At 41.2% G+C, this 17,338-nt stretch overlaps 2 protein-coding genes across 2 annotated transcripts; both read right to left on the bottom strand.

The window, feature by feature from the left end:
* Window positions 1-3,799: 3,799 nt before the first annotated feature.
* Window positions 3,800-9,455, bottom strand: LOC139307091 (transcription factor AP-4-like). The gene is made up of 7 exons (XM_070930974.1): window positions 9,170-9,455; window positions 6,975-7,140; window positions 6,714-6,812; window positions 5,786-5,956; window positions 4,997-5,119; window positions 4,616-4,786; window positions 3,800-4,448 (listed from the first exon to the last, which is right to left on the bottom strand). Exons 1-7 carry the CDS (start codon window positions 9,256-9,258, stop codon window positions 4,293-4,295), a joined length of 975 nt encoding a protein of 324 aa, XP_070787075.1. The 5' UTR covers window positions 9,259-9,455; the 3' UTR covers window positions 3,800-4,292.
* Window positions 9,456-11,834: 2,379 nt separating this feature from the next.
* Window positions 11,835-17,029, bottom strand: LOC139307086 (multivesicular body subunit 12A-like). Its single transcript, XM_070930970.1, has 10 exons — window positions 16,892-17,029; window positions 15,410-15,499; window positions 14,566-14,649; window positions 14,309-14,408; window positions 13,966-14,095; window positions 13,657-13,797; window positions 13,328-13,437; window positions 13,173-13,231; window positions 13,000-13,062; window positions 11,835-12,895 (listed from the first exon to the last, which is right to left on the bottom strand). The coding sequence occupies exons 1-10, from the start codon at window positions 17,027-17,029 to the stop codon at window positions 12,809-12,811; spliced, it is 1,002 nt and encodes a 333-aa protein (XP_070787071.1). The 3' UTR covers window positions 11,835-12,808.
* Window positions 17,030-17,338: the final 309 nt, after the last annotated feature.

Below are 17,338 nucleotides of genomic sequence, written 5' to 3'. Positions count from 1 at the left end.
AAGGACAGACAAGGGTATTCTCTGCCTCCACTTTAACCAGGCATGACAAGTCACTTAACAGTCTCTAAAACAAGCAGAGCAACAACTGTGATGTGTAAACCTCTATAGTTTAATCATGTATCACTCCTGGCAAAGCCGTCATTTCCGATTTGCTCACTTTAAACATGTATTCATTCATTTGACATGGAATGAAAGGTAAGCAAACATCGAGCGTCACAAAATCCCACTTGAGCACTGACTGAGTTACACACATGCACGCAACTGCTGTGAAGAGACAGTCAAACCGAAAATAGATCCAGTGGGAAAACTGATCATTTCAGCCAGCTTTTGCCTTGGCTGCAGCAGCGAGTGTGACTCTTTGTAGTGAGTCCAAGAACACTCTGTCAGTGCTGTCACTGTGTCTCTCTCCGGGGGCAGAGACAATAAGCAGCAGACAGGAAGAGTTTCCATCAGCTGGTGTCACACCTCTCAGCCCTGACTTTTTCCACAAAGATCCACACTGCATCACAATAACGTTCAGTTATTATCCACTTTGTCTGCGCAGTCGGCTGGGTTTACGCATGCAGTGGTGTGTGTAGATGTCGGTCAAAGTCTGAAGCGTATTTCAACCCAACTTTGGAATACAGGAAAGAGCCAATGGAGGCCGTATGAAACACTGCACATTTCAAAGACACAAACCTCCATCTGGCAGGAAGCAAAATGATCAATCAGGAAATAAATGGAACTCATTTAGCTGCACATTGATCGTCATTAAATCAAATGGCTCAACAACAAAAAAGATATTGATCTTTCAACCGTTCCTTGATTAATTACCTGTAAAATCATTGTCCACAGTCAACTCTCAGCAAGACATACAAAGCTCCATTTCCATTGCACACGCCACACCTGCTTAAATAAGTCCCCTAAAATGCATCCAACAGCGCTAAAACCCTACATATTTCACTCAAACCCCATCACCCTCCACGTACCTGCAGCAGACAGGGCCAGCAGAGACAGCAAGCAGCACACAGACCACAGAGACTTCATTTTGGCTGCCAGGGGCCTTCCCCTCATCTCCCATGGCTATATATACTGTTCTGGCTGAAGGTCAGAGGGCATGCCGTTGGAGGTGGCGCCTAGCAGCTGCACCCGTATTAGCCATTGTGTGTCAGAGCAGCTGCCTGGCCCAATCGGGAATGTTGAAAACAGGGAAAACGCAGAGTGGCCATGTTGTAGTCTTATTGTTTCAGTTTTATCACTAATTGTGTAAGAGCCATTGATTTTAAGAGATTCTAATAAGCATATCTGTGCAATTTTTAATGTCTGATTATCAATACCACCCAGTAGTGTATTCATTACTTTCTACACCGCTCAAATGATAAAAATGTATTTTTAAACTCACAGCTGGACATCTCTAGTAACTGTGCTCCTACTATAGGGATCAAAAGGAGGCCTGTGTGCCACCTGTTTACATGAAACGTGAACTCGAGGCTGCAGAGCATCTTCTCCTTGTGGCTGCCAAATGAGGAAGTTGCTCAATGTCACCACTTGGTGGACAAAATGGTTCAGATCATGCATTATTGAAGTAAACTAGGAAGCAGAGGGGTGTAATAAAAAAAGTACAAATTTTATTTTTTTTCATCTTTACAAAGGCCTGTTTACCCAAGTTTTTATAAACAAAATATAACAGCTTCTCATCGACCTGGACTGATGGGAAAAAAACAAAAATATAAATCACAAAAATATAAAAAATGCTTGTCACCAAAAATGGAAAACAGGAAGAGAAAGACAGATGAAAAGACAGAAAAGCAGAACACAATAAACAGCTGTTGAGTCGTGTCTCAGCAAAGAGTTTACAAAAAAAAAGGCAAAATAATATCTTCCTCATCATTGATTCAGGCAGTACAGAACAGCAAGTGCTTCATATCAAACATCTCAAATTCCACCAAAAGACAGCAGTGCTGCAACACAATGTACAGAAACATTTGGGGGAAACTGTTTAGCTGACCAATAACAAACCTCAGGCCAGGCTGTGGATTACCATTTGCCAGTAAAACACCAAACCCTTAAACAACGTTTCACAAACTAAATATGAGAATCCCCCCCCCCATGTTTGGCATGAGAAATACTAGTCTAACCAGATATAAAATTGATGTCAGTGAGTGAATAATGTCGCACACAAGACAGTTTCACACTGAACGCATCAGTCATGTGTTAATGAAAAAATAATAAACAAAATGTCAAAACAAAAGCCCCTTTAGACAAGAGAAAACAGCAATTAGTAACATGCATTCAATTGGCAACAGAACATATAAGAGATCAAAACACAGATACAAATCCAAATAAAAAGGAATGTTTACAGCATCATGTCAGCGTGTCAAATGGAGAATGACAGGAGGGAGGCTCCAAGCAGGGATTTCCAGTCAAATTCCCGAGAGAAATATAAGCAATGAAACATGAGGTGGACAGACTTGGTGCATTTTAGAGAGAGGTGGGGAAAATTGGGCAAAGATCTGCAATTCAGTTGAGTGCTTTTCATTAGAGTTTTGCACTTTTTGTGGCATTTGATGCACTGAAAATGTACACTGATCTGTCAGCACACACTAAAGCTGCTGATCCTCTTCAGCTCCAAAATGATGCGTTTTGGGTTGGAGTTCAGTAAGATGGGACAAGCATATGTCTCGAAGGTTTACTATTCATGTGAGCAAATCGCACAGCGAGACGACACAACATATGCTGTCATTTGTACTCGGACACAACTCCTCCCTGCCCTCTAAGCAATCCCAGGATGTTGAAATGACACATTTCATTTCGCAAAGAATTCAGACACACGTAATAAACGTGATCAAGTGATGAAGTGACATGTAGGGTTCGGGCCTCAGCAGAGCACCAGGATGACAAAGAGCACCTTGCAAGTAGAGACTACATTCTTTGAAACAAGCATGTCAAGTTTCATACATATACTGTAGGTGTAATGTACACACCTATCAACGGTGCATAGACAACTTCACCTCATGTATAAATGACACCAACAAATGTACTGAAGATGGAATTGCATAAATACCAAAAAACTCTAGTGCATAGTCACTGAAATCAACAAGCCAAGACCAGAAGATGGACTGGAAGTCTTTGGAGGAAAACCGGAAGCCTTCATGCAAACTGAGCGCGTGAATCATGTTAATCTGTTTCAATGAATTCATATACAAGGACTGAGTTTGATTTAGTCAAACTGTCGGAGATTGAACGTTAACACCAGCCACTAAAAATGCTGTTTGTGTTCTGACAATTGTTTTTTTTTTAGGTTAGGGGTGCAACAACCAGTAGAAAGTCTACACTTCGGCTTGCTCAAAATTAAAGTCAGACTTTTGCTAAATTCACCTCAAGGCCTCCGGTTCCCTGTGAAAACCTGACAAACCTCCAATTTTAAGTTGTTAATCTCAATATAACAAAATGTTCACCTTCGACATTCAGTAACCCTGACAGAAAGAAAAAGTTAACATGAAAAAACATTGAAACCAAAAGACGATCGATGTAAATTGTTCAACAGCTTATCTTTTTAAGGGCTTATTTAGATATAAAAAAACACAACCTTTTCTTTTTCAAGTAAATCAGACATAATTTCATTCAACATCTATCCTCAAATTAGCTTTGTGATCGAGTTTGAATTTTTCCCAAACTTTTTAATTTTAGAAATGCCTTCTGTTGTAGTTTAAGTTGGGTTTTGTGGCCACTGGCACCAGAATATCACCTAGCCAACCAGGGCTCAAAGAAAAACAAACTAATTAAGACTGGGGAAGAAATATATGCAACTCCAAGTCCCTTTTCAGATTCAAGAGCTGCTTGTTTATTGTGTCATTACATTCATCTCTCCATTGTACTGACTCCATCAATTTGTAGCACAAATAATACTGTCAGCGTGCCAGTGACGACAGGTAACTGTGATACTGCGACTCTATGTAGCACACATAAACACACATGACGGACGGACTGATGCTGAGAGCTTTTTACACGAGGAGACCCTCAAGTTTTCAAGTAGCCACAGACCGCCTCTGACATTGAAAAAACAGCCGCTAGAAATCCCACTGGGCCTCCTCTGCACGCTGACCATCCTATGTTTTCAATCTTCAGAGATTTTACAGTACGAGACTGACACAGAGCTTAACCACTGGATTTAAGAGTTTGGATAATGCCAAAGAGAGTTTCTTTTTTTGTTTTTTAAAAGTAGTCAAGCTCCTGGAGGGAATCTTACAGTGAGTAGGTATTTTGTTTGTGTGTGTGTGTGTGTGTGTGTGTGTGCCAGTTCATGGGGTGGATCAGTTCATTGAGCAGTCCTCTCCCTCTGTGTCGGTGTCTGTGTCTGAGCAGGCGGTGTCCATGGCGACGTGGGCGGGGCTAACGATGACCGCTCGCCTCTGCTCCTCCTCTGCGCTCGCTCTCCTCTCCTGAGTGCGTTCGATGTGCTGGATGGCCTGAAAGCAGAGGATGAAAAACACTGAAGGCTGCAGCAAATATTCAGTCCGCCGAGAGGAAATTCTTAGGTGAAAACACATATTTTCACTATGAAATCACAACTGAATTACTTCGAATATTAGAGGCTCAACAAGGACCCTCTATTCAAAGTAAAACAAACGCCTACCTGCACAATAGTGTCCAGGTTCTGTCTGGACGTGGACACAGTGCTGCTGTGGACAGACGGGCTCATGGTCACCACGGTGACGTGATGGTGGGGGTGCTGGGTTAGTGTTGGGGCCGGGACGATGACTGTGGGGTGGTGGGTTGGGGCAGGGGGAGTGGGGGGAGCCAGCACCTGAAAAACAAAATGTTTTATTACATCTGTGTGTATTTACATGTAACTGTTACTGTTGAACTCTGCATCATTTACAGGCCAGTGCTTTAAAAAGGCCACAACACCTCACTGCAAACCGCAGTGTGTTCACGTTTGGAAATTGCAACCTGTCAACTACTTTTTAAGCGTGTGTGTGTTTCTGACCTGTGGACTGTGTGTTTGTCTGTCAGCGGCGGAGTGGATCTGCTGCAGCCGTAACAGCGTCTGGCTCTGGAGGAGCGCCTGCTCCTCCTCCACCTGCTGAGTGATCACCTTCAGACGCTCTGGGTGCAGCTGGGTGTCCAGAGATCGCACCTGCACACAAACATAGGGATGTGTTTATTACATGAATTCATTACAATTTAAGGGCAGCTCAAAACATATACACGGCCTCTAAATTATTGCGTAAATATTCAAACAAAATGAATGAACTAAGGGTTATTTCTACACCAATGGTAGCAATGAACGCTAATTTGTACAATTCACATTAACCAATAAAAACGATACACAGGTACAATTGAAGATTGGTTGATAAATAACAATGAATGGTAATAAAAGTTTTATGCAGTATTTGCTTTACTATTGTGACTTCAGACAAAGTGCATCATGTGTATGAATTACTGCTCAGCTCATCTGTGAGAAATATCTCAACCCTGCATCTCCTCTACTGTTTACTTTCCTCTTTCACTACCTGTTTAAAGTTTCTGTTTGTCTTCACCACCTGTTCAGTCCCCTTTGTCTTAACCTGCTGTTCAGGTATATCCAGGATGTCAGCTTATCAGCAACTGGCTGGTGTACTGGTGAATCTGTCAACACCACCAGGCAGCTACCACCTTGTTGAGGTGACTGATCATGTATCATGTAGCGGACACATATACTGATTAGAAGCTGAAATGGCTGGTCAGGAACGAGAAATGAAACAGTAAATAACAGGGAAAAGGACACGGACCATGAAGAACGTGGTTCCTCCTTCTGTCTCACCTGCTCCTCCATCTGCATACGAGCCGAGCGCTCCTTGTCCAGTTGCTGTCGCAGCTCTAACATCTCCCTCCTCAGCTCCTCGACTTTCTCCTCCTCCAGCGTGTCTGGGGACCCGATCCCCTCATCCTTCTCCTCTGCTCGCCTCCTCTTAGGTGATGAGCCACTAAACTCCTGGAGTGACATGGAGGATTAAATGTAAAAACAGACAACGAGCATATTCACATATTTAAAACTTGGCATGTGGATGGGGGGGTGCTCCAAAACACAACCGTTTGTACACGATCTAAGGAGTTTCCACTCTATTTAAAAATGCCAAAGCTGCTTGTACTGAGTTGAACAAATGGCCAAGAAAATAAAACACCAGGTGAACCAACAGCGTGGTAAACTAATGAGACTGGCAAACAGACATGGCTTGGTACTGTACTGTCTTTGCCAACACTTGCAAGCTGTGCAAATATGAAATTAAAGTTTGGCTGCAACGATACTTGCATAGGTCAATAATCACTAAGATGATTAATAAATTGCCCTACCTGATATTTACGTGCTTCAATAAGAACGAAGCCTCACCATAGCCTCTAACACACTACCTGATGCTGCCACCTGCACCACATATCAACCTTACCCTGCATTACATGCCACACTCGAGCCAGACAGGGAAACGTTGTCCTCTGAAAGACCATATCTCTTTCAAGATTAAAAGTGCTAAGACAGACCCATCACAATACAGACGTCATTGTTGGGTAGTAATCCATTTGAAAGAATACATTTACCAGACAACAATTATTGAACTAAAGGCAGCATAATGTTAGGTGTGATGCAGCTTCAACTCTTTCTACTGTGCTTAAAAGGAGTGAACATGGTATAGTATGGTATACAAGAGTCACTGCTTGACACAATTATGACAAAAAACAATGGCACAGGCTGTTACCTGGATGAAACGTTTGAGCTGGTTGTTCTGTGCCAGGAGCTGTGTCTTTTCCTGCTCCAAGGCGAAGATGTAGTCGGACGTCTGCTGCAAGATGGCCGCCTAGCAGGGACGAACCAATAAGAAGTGAATAGGAGATCAGCGCATGGACATATAACTTGACAGTCTCACAAAACAATTCAACAATTGTGCCCAATCATTTAAAGCTTTGTCATGAGAGTGATCCTTTCTGTGCGTTGTCTGTGTTTTGCATGTTTTCTGCACCTTGCTGAGCTTCTCTCCGTCTGTGTGGGGCAGGAGCGTTTTGAGGGACTGGAAGCCTGCGTTGATGCTCTGCATGCGCCGGCGTTCGTTGCTGTTGGCAATCTCTCTGCGTATTCGTCTCTCCTGGTCCTGGGCCGTCTCCGGACTGAGAGGGATGTTGGCCAGGCTAAGGGAGGAAGGTCAAAGGAGAGAGGAGGTCATTACTCTGTCCATGAAGGCTATGTGTCCATTGAGACGATATAAGCTCCCCTAAATCAGCTAACAACACACACCTCTGAAGCGAATCTGCTATTCTTTGCGAAATAAATAATAACAATAAAATTTGCAATGAGCTGATCTCTGACATGGACTCCATAAACCTTTAACCTGGAACTTAACAGGCTGTAGTCCTGACCTCTATACATTCCTCAGTCAAGCTGCCAGGAGGTCTTTGAGTTTGGTTGAACTCAGTGGCCCCTCACACACCTCCTCCACATGAGTTTGGATGCTATGGAGGCAAAACCTCCTTTGTCTTATTTACTCAGGGGGAGAAATACGTGAACCATTAAGCCTTAAAATGACCATCGTGCCAGGAAGACAACAAACCTGGAGAACCAGATCTGGGATGTTTACGAAAATGAAAAAGGTCAGACGGAGGACACAGCTCACATGGCTCTAAATAGTTATTTCATACAAAAGATGAGTGTGTGGGTGTGCAGCCATGCTCTAATGTTCAGAGCTAAATTTAAACAGTCTGATTTGATTACAAACGGTGTGTTTCCAAGCCAGTAAAGTCAGCTTAACTAAAAGCTAAAAAGCAGAAAAACACACCTTAAAAAAGGAACATAAAAAAGACCTTCATCATCATCCGTGTCTCAATTTCACCTAACTTTGAGAGCCTTTGGTGCAGTTCTCTGAAATACATTTTAATCTACTGGTTATACCCCATTATAATGAACATACAAACAGACTGAGGAGCATAAGCAGTACTTAGGCTTACTATGGTCATTTCATCCCTCAAAAGATATCTATTGTACACATGCTCACTTAATGTGAGATGATCAAGGGGTCTAATGAAACCATGTGTGACAAGTATGGCGAAACAATTAAATGTGTGCTTGTTACATCCAACTATGTGTGTATATAGACATTCATGTTACACATATTAAAATATGTCTTATACTATTGCATGCTGACACAAATCTATCAGATCTTGGACCAGAAACCGCACAGAAAAACAAGCACATCTATCTCACACCGGTGAAAGGTGTCGGGGTTTTTAAAGTTTACAGATGAAATCAGCTGTTGTCAGCTGTAGCTGCCAGGAGCTGCGGACCTCCAACATGGCCGCCGGGGGGCGCGTCAGACAGTCTGGACGCTAGCAGCAGTGAAATGTGACTCCGCCAGCAGCAGCAGGCCCCCTGGCATCATGGAGAACAATGCTTCCTACCGTTAGCACTAAGCTAGCCAACACTCATTGACCTGCTACTGGCGGATGCAGCTTTGTGTTCACCGTTACACTCATAAGACGGCGTGTTTCGGTTGAACAAGCTCGTACATACGAGTGAAAACCAGTCAGTACATACACAACAGGGTTCGACAACGAGTGCGCTGTGGTGGCTAACTAGCTAGCCAAGCTAAGCTAATTGTAGCACACGACACAGCCATGGCTGCTGCGCGGACCATTATTTAACTACGCATATGGCATAGTCGAAACCCCATTTTGCGCACACGTATTTAACACACATAGAAATAAATCACACACACAAGTTAGTCGGTGAAAACACAAAGGAGTGTCGTTATAAACGTGTGATTTGGTGTATAGCAGCCAGGCGGCGGGGAACACGTTAACTACCACGTGGTTGGTGTTCAACTGGACGCAAATGTATCGATTTCACCTCGCTGATTTACATATTTCTAAGCTGAATGGCTGCAAACATGCCTTGTGGGCTCCTACATGTAATTCGGCCAGCAAATGTGATAACACAAGTCAAAGTATCCTCTATTTCCCCGCCGCCAACAACAGCAGCTGGCCAACAAGCTGCTAATTTCTACAACCACGCTCCTGCTGCCAACATAACGCAGCGAAGAGCTAAGAGCTAGCATGCTAACTGAAGTCAGACTGCATCACACACACATACACACACTACAGCCACATGAGGCATTATTTGTGCGAGCAGTTTCGTATCAACAACGAAAAATAGCTAGCTACACACCTGCAGAGACCTCCAATAACATCCTTCTCCGTCTTCTTGAAGTGCTGTAAAGAGGGTATCTTGTCTGTCGGCATCATGAAATATTCCATGCTTTCAAAGCCACCTTCTGTAGTCCGTGTTTTCTGTTTTTTTCCTTCCTCCACTGCTGTCCTTGTTAAAATATAGTGATGTGTGTTTTTAGCGCAGAGCTCTCTCTGTACTCCTCAATGGCACATATCTCAAATACAGCCTCAAAATCTGGCAATCTGAAGAATAGAGTTAGAAAAATAAAAGTAAGTTCAAGCTGTGTTGCTTCCCACAGCTGATGGGGTTCCCTCCAATGTGTGTGTGTGGCTTCTTGCCTCCGCCTACTACGTGTCTGTCTGTGTGTGTGCGTGTGTGTGTGCGTGTGTGTGTGTGTGTGTGTGCGCGTCTGCTGCCTCCGCCTACTATGTGTGTGTGTGTGTGTGTGTGTGTGTGTGTGTGTGTGTGTGTGTGTGTGTGTGCAGCTGGTCTGTGTGAGGCGGGAAACAGCTGGTTGGAATCAGAGCCCGTTTTCCGGAGAGCAGAACAAACAGACCCGCAAGAGTCACTGCAGAGCTGGAAAGCAAATCCTCATAGAGAAAATGAAAGCTAGCAGTGAACAAAAACTGCGTATCAACAAGGAGGGAAAAACTAGAGCTAACAGACATTAGAGGATGGGATAACATTATGTTTGATGGATAATTATAAAATAAAAAAAACACTACTACAGTTTACTGTAGCCACAGTCAGTCATGTGCATTGTTCACTTAAATTATTCACATAATAGTTTTTTTCTTGTCAAGGCTGGATTACCAGCAGGTAAAAGTGGTGCTAACCAGCATGTCCCTATTAGTTTAATTAATTTAATTGCAAATGTGTTTGTTAATACTGTAGGCATCACTAAATCACATTGAAATGTATAATTATTACCTAATTTCAATAGAGGCCCACAGCTCCTTTTTCATTTCAAGTTCACGTTAAAGTTTATGTTTGTTTGTCATTTCAGCTGTAACATACAAAAAAGGGGGGAAAAAAACAAGTTTCTTTTTGACCATAATATAAAACTGAGAATATGTGTGACAGAAGCATCAAGACAAACACATAAAACATCCACCTGTAAGGATATAACACCATGATATAATATAATACTAAGCACCACCAACAGTTACGCTTCACAATTACATTCTGCACATGAGTGAAGAGTGAATTTGAATACACAGTAGTGCTGCAATATTTAGTTGATTAATAATGTAGGTAAATGGCCATAAACCATGTGAGAAGTAAACAGTCCATTAAAGCTACTTATCATGCAAAACTATTGATCATTTTCTGGATACACCACATGTCAGGTCACTGGTTTCCTGCTTTTCTCCATTTTATATTAGTATAAATATATCTGAGTGTTGGTCATTTTAAGGCATCACTTTGGAGTTTGGCAAATTGTGATTCATTTGTCATAAAAAAGACTAAATAAATAATCGATTAATTGAAAATAATTACAATACATTTTGTGCAGATGCAATTTGCCATGCCCATTTTACACTTTCATCACAAAAGTTGGAAACTGAAAAATACATAATTTACAAACAATATGAAAGATTTCAGCTGGCAGTTTGCATAACAGCTGCTATGCAGGGAGAATGTGTACATAAAGTATCCAACATAAACAGTCCAGTATGGTGCAGCAGGTGGCAGTAACGTGCCATGAAAGCAAAAGCGGAAAATATTAGTCAAAAAAAGAGCTGAAAACGTGTAGAAGTGTAGGAGTAAAGTTGCATATGCAGAGATGCATAATAACCTGAGGGTGGAATAAAGGTTGGAATACATTTTGTGTGTAAAGGAAGTGATGAAGATAATGGATCCAGAATTGACAATAAAATCATTATTGTCAGTTGTTTACCCTGACTTGACAAAACATAAATGGCGAATCCTTTTCAGACCTGTTTCAGAATGACGAGACTCAGTCAGTAATGCCAAGTTAATTTAAATCTAAATTTAGAAATTCTTCATACTTGAAAGTTTGTACCTCTTGCATGCAAACTCCAAGTGAGAGCAGACTAACAGACCTGGAAATTAATCATCACCACCACCTTTTAATTAACCACAAATTATCCCACACTGACTTTCAGATTCACTAAAGCTTTGATCTGTTTGGTGCTCACTTAGTAGTTTGGTCATTAATTCACTTCCGCAGAGGCTGTGGTTTACAACTTAGGTTAAGTTCAGACTCATCACTTAGAGACGGCTGATTTCAAGAATGGCACGGAAAATGAATGAATTGTATGAATGAAAATTATCCTTAATATGATACTGTGGTTGCTCTCTGTTAACTCCAATGTGAAGTGTGTACAGTAACTGGTGCAAGGCATTCCTAAGAAACTTCATACATGCTCAATCAACTTCGTCTAAATAAATAGGTCAAGACATGTTTTTCTTTGTCCATATGCTCTCCCATTTGGACTACTTACTGCTCAGGTTACGCCACAATGAAAATACCTCTCAGACCACGAATACTGCACACTTGTCTTTTCCCACCGCTTGTTACTGTATTGTACACAAATTACATTCACAAGCTGGATTTCAAACAGACTTTCGGATTTTCTGGTTTGTTCTATAAGTATGTATGTAAAACCAACACACCTGAAGTAGTGTTTCTTAGGTTTTTATTTTTTCCATGCAATAAAAGTTTGCTATACAGACCATAAAAACAAAACTTCCTATATTGTACAATGATAGGGAGTACAATATAAATATTTATATATAAAGATAAATATTTGGCCCTTATTCTACCTGACAGTTAGAACAAACTGATTCTCTCCCCCTTTTCCCACATATCTTGTTTAAGTATGACTAACACACAGAGAAAATATAAAACCTTCCTCCATACACCTTGAAATAGAAATAATACAAACCTGATAGTAATCTATTCTTCTTACCCTATAAACTACATTTAGATATTTTAGTGTATCTAGTGTGTACAGTTAAAAATCTGCAGCAGAGTTCAGCTACCAATATTACATTACTACAGCTGAGCTTTAGAATTTCTTAATGATTCGAATTAAAGATACATTCAAGGATATCAGCTGCAGAGACAGTAGCACACATCTTCAATGGCAATCTTCATGATATAATGAAGCTTTTTTTTTTTTAAGCAATTAGTATAAATGTTAGCAGTGGGCTTAATGCTGCAGATGAGCAGCCTCAAACATCAGATACTCTACAGATTAGATTCATTACATCTTTAATCCTGTAAAGCCTTAATGGCTGTATTCTTAAAAACAGTCCGGTTAAGACAATATAATTGCAAGCCAGGCCCTTCCTTTGGCAAATAGAAACTCAGAATGCTTGAAGATGGTAATGGAGTATAGACATAACATGATAAATAAAGGGGAATGCAAGGGATAAGTGTGGCATGACAACCAAACAGTCAAACCATCTGAACGGCAGTTAAGTATGATTGTCAGGAGGGTAGTGCCCATAGATGGCGATAAAACCTTTCTACTTGAAGCTTAATATCATAGGCCTACAGTGTAGGCATTGTCATCCTTCATCTGTACCATAATGTGAGATGCTAAACGCCTTTGGACAGAGTTAAACGCACAAGTCTGATATTTTTGCTTTGTCAAAGTTCAAAGGTCACTGAGCTGACGGGGGGCCTCCGGTCGGCACTGATGGTCTGGTCCTCTTGGCTGCAGATTCCTCCACTACAAAAGTGTAGTTATACTGAAAACAAACAAAACAAAGTGGGTATATTCTTTGTTAGAAAAAGTTTATGTTCCTAATCTAAGAATCACAGAGCTGAAATTGAGAGTCAGATGTGACCCTACCTCATTTTCAATGTCTTGGAGAGACTTTATGCGAATGTTGTTTAATTGAGAGTTCAGTTGAGCCTGAGGGTGAGAGAGAGAGAGCGAGATAAGACAAAGAGAAACAAATACATCAATACATGCTTATATCAGAGGCTCAGTGTGATTGTATTGTTGAAAATGTCAAAACGTACCGTGCCGTTTGCATGGATATCAAACTTTGGGTGAAGGCTAAAGGGAACTCCATCCAGGGCTGCAGAGAGTGGAGGTAGGTAATATTTGAGAGGGCTGCTTGCAGTGAGAAATAGTAATATGTTTCCTGTGCATGAGGAAGAAACTCTTAGAGTACCTGTGTTTCCCTGGATACTGCTGTCAGCAGGTTTGTCCAAGTTGTCCTTGGTGTGGAGGCTGTAGCGTCTCTGGCTCAGTTTATGATGTGGCAGTGGAGGAGGAGGGTTGCTGCGGGGACAAACTGATAAATATTAACACCAAGAGCTAAACATCTCCAAGACACAAACCGTGCTATACTGTAGGGTTATATAACTGCATTCTTTCTTATTTTGACCTTTATTAAGGGAAACATAAAATGATGATGTTTTTGTCTTATTGGTCAAACTGTGATACTAATTTTGTGAATTATTAAAATGCACTATTAGACATTAAATACCGGTACTGTACCTGGGTCTGAGGGGCAGAGGAGCAGACGGCTGCTCCAGTGAGAGTCTGCGGATGTCCAGGCTGACACTGCGGGGCTTGGCTTGGGGCATGGGGCTAGAAAAATATCCCTTTCTGCACCACAACACGTAGCCATGGATGTCTCTGGGAAAAAGGCACATTTAATGATACATTCAGAACCGCATAACTACCAATTAAGTACTGAGTGCACAGTTGAAAGCAAGGGGTCTTTAAATAACTCATTTCTGAATACAGACCACTGTGTTTAGGTTGTGGGATTTAAGATATTCCTTGATAAACATTGCTACCAACCCCACATATGTGTAGTGCTGCAACATCATTTTGCTTTTGGCTGTAAGTTTGATATCCAACACAGCTGTGTCCACACTGCCCACTGGGACGACGCGCACACACACGCGCTTCTTCTTCGAAACAGAGGTCTCTGGACACACAAACACACACACACACGGAAATACAGATAACGTCCATCAGACTGCACATTAAAATAGCAGTGAGTAAATAAGACATCAAATATCAGGAATGTGTAAACAATTGTACGTGTGTGGCTTGTGTTGCTATATTTGTGAGGACCAATTTTAGCTTTAAACTATCGTAGTGAGGACATTTCTGCACTGTGAGGATATTTTGTACTCACTTGGTTCAAGGTGTTCTGCTATATAGCAATAACCGTGAGGAATAGAGTCCTTATCTGAAATAAGCTGAATGTCTGACACTACCATACCGCCTGCTAAGTCCTATAGAGAGAGAGATACAGTTTGTTTATGGAAGACAGTGCAGAGAACAAAGGGCTGGTGGGAAACATACATGATGTATTGTGGTACTGCAAAGACACAAGTAATATGGTTATTAAAAGTATGGAAGTGTCTCTCTGATGCGACATCTGTCTGCTACCTTGCTGTAACAAAGGTAATATCCAGACTTCATGGCAAAGCTGCGTGTAAAGTTCGCTGTTGCGCCGTCTTCTGTGATGCTGATCTGCAGAAGGGCAGAGAGATTAAGAGGAAGAGGGGTACACTTAGATATACCACATGCGACATCACAAACATGTCTGAGAAATAGGCAAGTAATGTGGCAAACTGAGGCATAAAGAGAGTGCCTGATGTTAGAGGTGGCCTAAATGTTGGGCTTTTGACTTGAGGGCGACGCTTCACTTCACTTAACTAATTTTCAGCTAATCAAAACACTAAACCTGACCTACTTAATATTTCCAACAAGATCTGATTGAACTTTGATTCTGGAGGTTGTTCCCATTTTCTTAGTATTTGACCCCGCTGACATACTGCATATTATAACTGTCTGTCTACATAAACTGAGAGAATATGGCTGGTCAAATTTTGGCCCCATCCATACATGGTACTGTGTTTCCACTGTGAGGTTGCATCAAGGATACAAGTTAAATTGTCAAGGCAAAAAATATCAATTCCCCTTCATTTTAATCTTAAAGTGCAAACGTCAGACCTTTTCTCTGTGTGCAATATATTGTACACATCTTTGTTACAAGCAGATAAGACTAACGCAACATTCTTAGCCAATATACCCTTTAGCCTTCCGAAAGAATTTAAGTTTTCTGTCATTTCAAGACTTTATGCACGCTGCTTGTGGTCACAGTGGAGTGTGTGGAAACACTTGGTGCCTGGTTGGTAGGTTTCTAAGTGGTTTAACATTGTTAGTCCGGTGTCAGCAATGTGTTATTGTACATTGACAGTTGTATAAACCTCTATATCTCTGTTCGTACCAGGTTAAAATCTTTGGGGCAGGTGCTGGTGTTGGAGGTCCATGCCACTGCTGTAATTGGCCGGACTCCCCCACGCTCCATCAAAGACATCTGAGGAAGAGAAAAATGTACAGTGAACAAGGTACAGGGTGTCTGGAAAGGGAGGACAACAATATAGCAGGATGTGTTTTAATGGTGGAGGCAAACATAAATGATGGATCCCAACATTTATAAAATCTTGTCAGTCTTCTCATTGCCAGGGGAGCTTTTTATACAGATAACTCTCTCATTGTCTGTCATTTCTTGTATGTACGAACATGCTTTCTCTGGGACTTCTTGGCATTGTGAGAGCCAACTTGTTGACGGAAAGTGAGGACTCACAAAAGTAAATAGGCTCCCATTCAGCGCAAGAATTCATGTCATTCCTCAGCTATATATCGTCTAGGACAGAAAGATCCTATTCATTCTAAACAGTCATGTTATCTCTATATTTTCAAGGACAGAAATGATTCAGTGCGAGAGTGCATCCCAACTACAGCAGTGAAGTGGCAGTTCCTCCTGGGGAGTTCTGCATTTCCTTTTTTTATGATATGTTTTTACATTTAACAGTTATTTTGCCAAGCACCCCTGTTCTGGTATAAAGTAGGGTTGGTTGATATGGATAAAATCCTCTATCAAGGTATGTGTTGATTACATACCTGACAAATCAAAGCACTACATTAAATTAATGTGAAAATCATATAAAAATGTCAGTATGGCAAAATCACTTACGGTAGACAAATGGTATATATTATTATATTACATATCCCTAGTAGAAACCATCACCACAGAAGTGGCCCTGAACCCTTTTTGGTTTGTGACTCCTATAAAAACAACGTATTTCTACTGGTGACCCCTGTTAAAGGTTTCAAAAATGAAAAATATTTCCCATTTAAATGTTTGAAATTTGATTAATTACCAAATTCCTGGACTGACAACTGCCTTCAGTTTTCACAAGACATAGTAGTTAAAAAACAGAGATGTAGATAGATTGATAGACAGTATGACAGAATCATTTTGAATGAACAAATGCCATAAGTGAGGGTTGATTTGTTTATTTACTTACATAACTATACTTACTTACATAATACCTATTGTTGTTGTGTGAACTCCATGTAGGCACCAGGGTGGAAAATCAATACCAGGCAGATGCAGGTAGCTTAAATCAATCCTGGCTGAGCTTTGACAGTTTAATTGCTTTACCAGCAACTTTGACATAATCATTACCACACTTCTGTCCTTCCTAAGTCGCAAGTATTGTAATAGTGTTATTCACAAGTATAACTTGAGTAAGTCACTGATAAAGACTGGTTTGGGGTCCTTTTCCATGTACTTATACAACCCGAGCATACCTTACAATTGTAACATTAGCGACCTTTCAATTGCCAAAACTTCGCTGCTCAAAATGTACTTAATTCCTTGTTTCACAAGTCGACTAATAAAATCACAGCAACACATACTTACTCTGTCTCTGTATTCACTTCTGTCTCTTCGAGGTGAAACTGTTTGGCAGGCGAACAACTTTTTAGTTAACAGCCGAAATTTCTTGGTCTTCCTTGTCAAAGCAGGAAGTACCGAATCCATTCTGACTCCAACTCCCATCAAACCACGGGGCACGACGTCAGGATTAAACAGTCGCGTCAACGCCGACTCAAGTCTGAACACAAGATGGCGGCAGAACAACAGTCAGCGAAGCACAGTCGTTGTTGTCCTGTTTCACAGCTTCCATTAAAAATGCGTCTGCGTTGCTAATTGTTTACACGAACTGTTATTTTTCATCATTTGTTTTTCCCCCCCTCCTTGTTTGCATTGTTAATGTACTCAAATAACGAAGGAAGAAATAAACATCTGCCTGTTTTAGCTCGTTCACATACATATAGGCTACTGCATAGGTGCGGACAGAGGGGTGCA

The sequence above is a fragment of the Enoplosus armatus genome (genome assembly GCF_043641665.1).
Source record: "Enoplosus armatus isolate fEnoArm2 chromosome 2 unlocalized genomic scaffold, fEnoArm2.hap1 SUPER_2_unloc_1, whole genome shotgun sequence".
Lineage (NCBI taxonomy): Eukaryota > Metazoa > Chordata > Actinopteri > Centrarchiformes > Enoplosidae > Enoplosus > Enoplosus armatus.
This window is presented reverse-complemented; position numbering and strand designations above follow the sequence as displayed.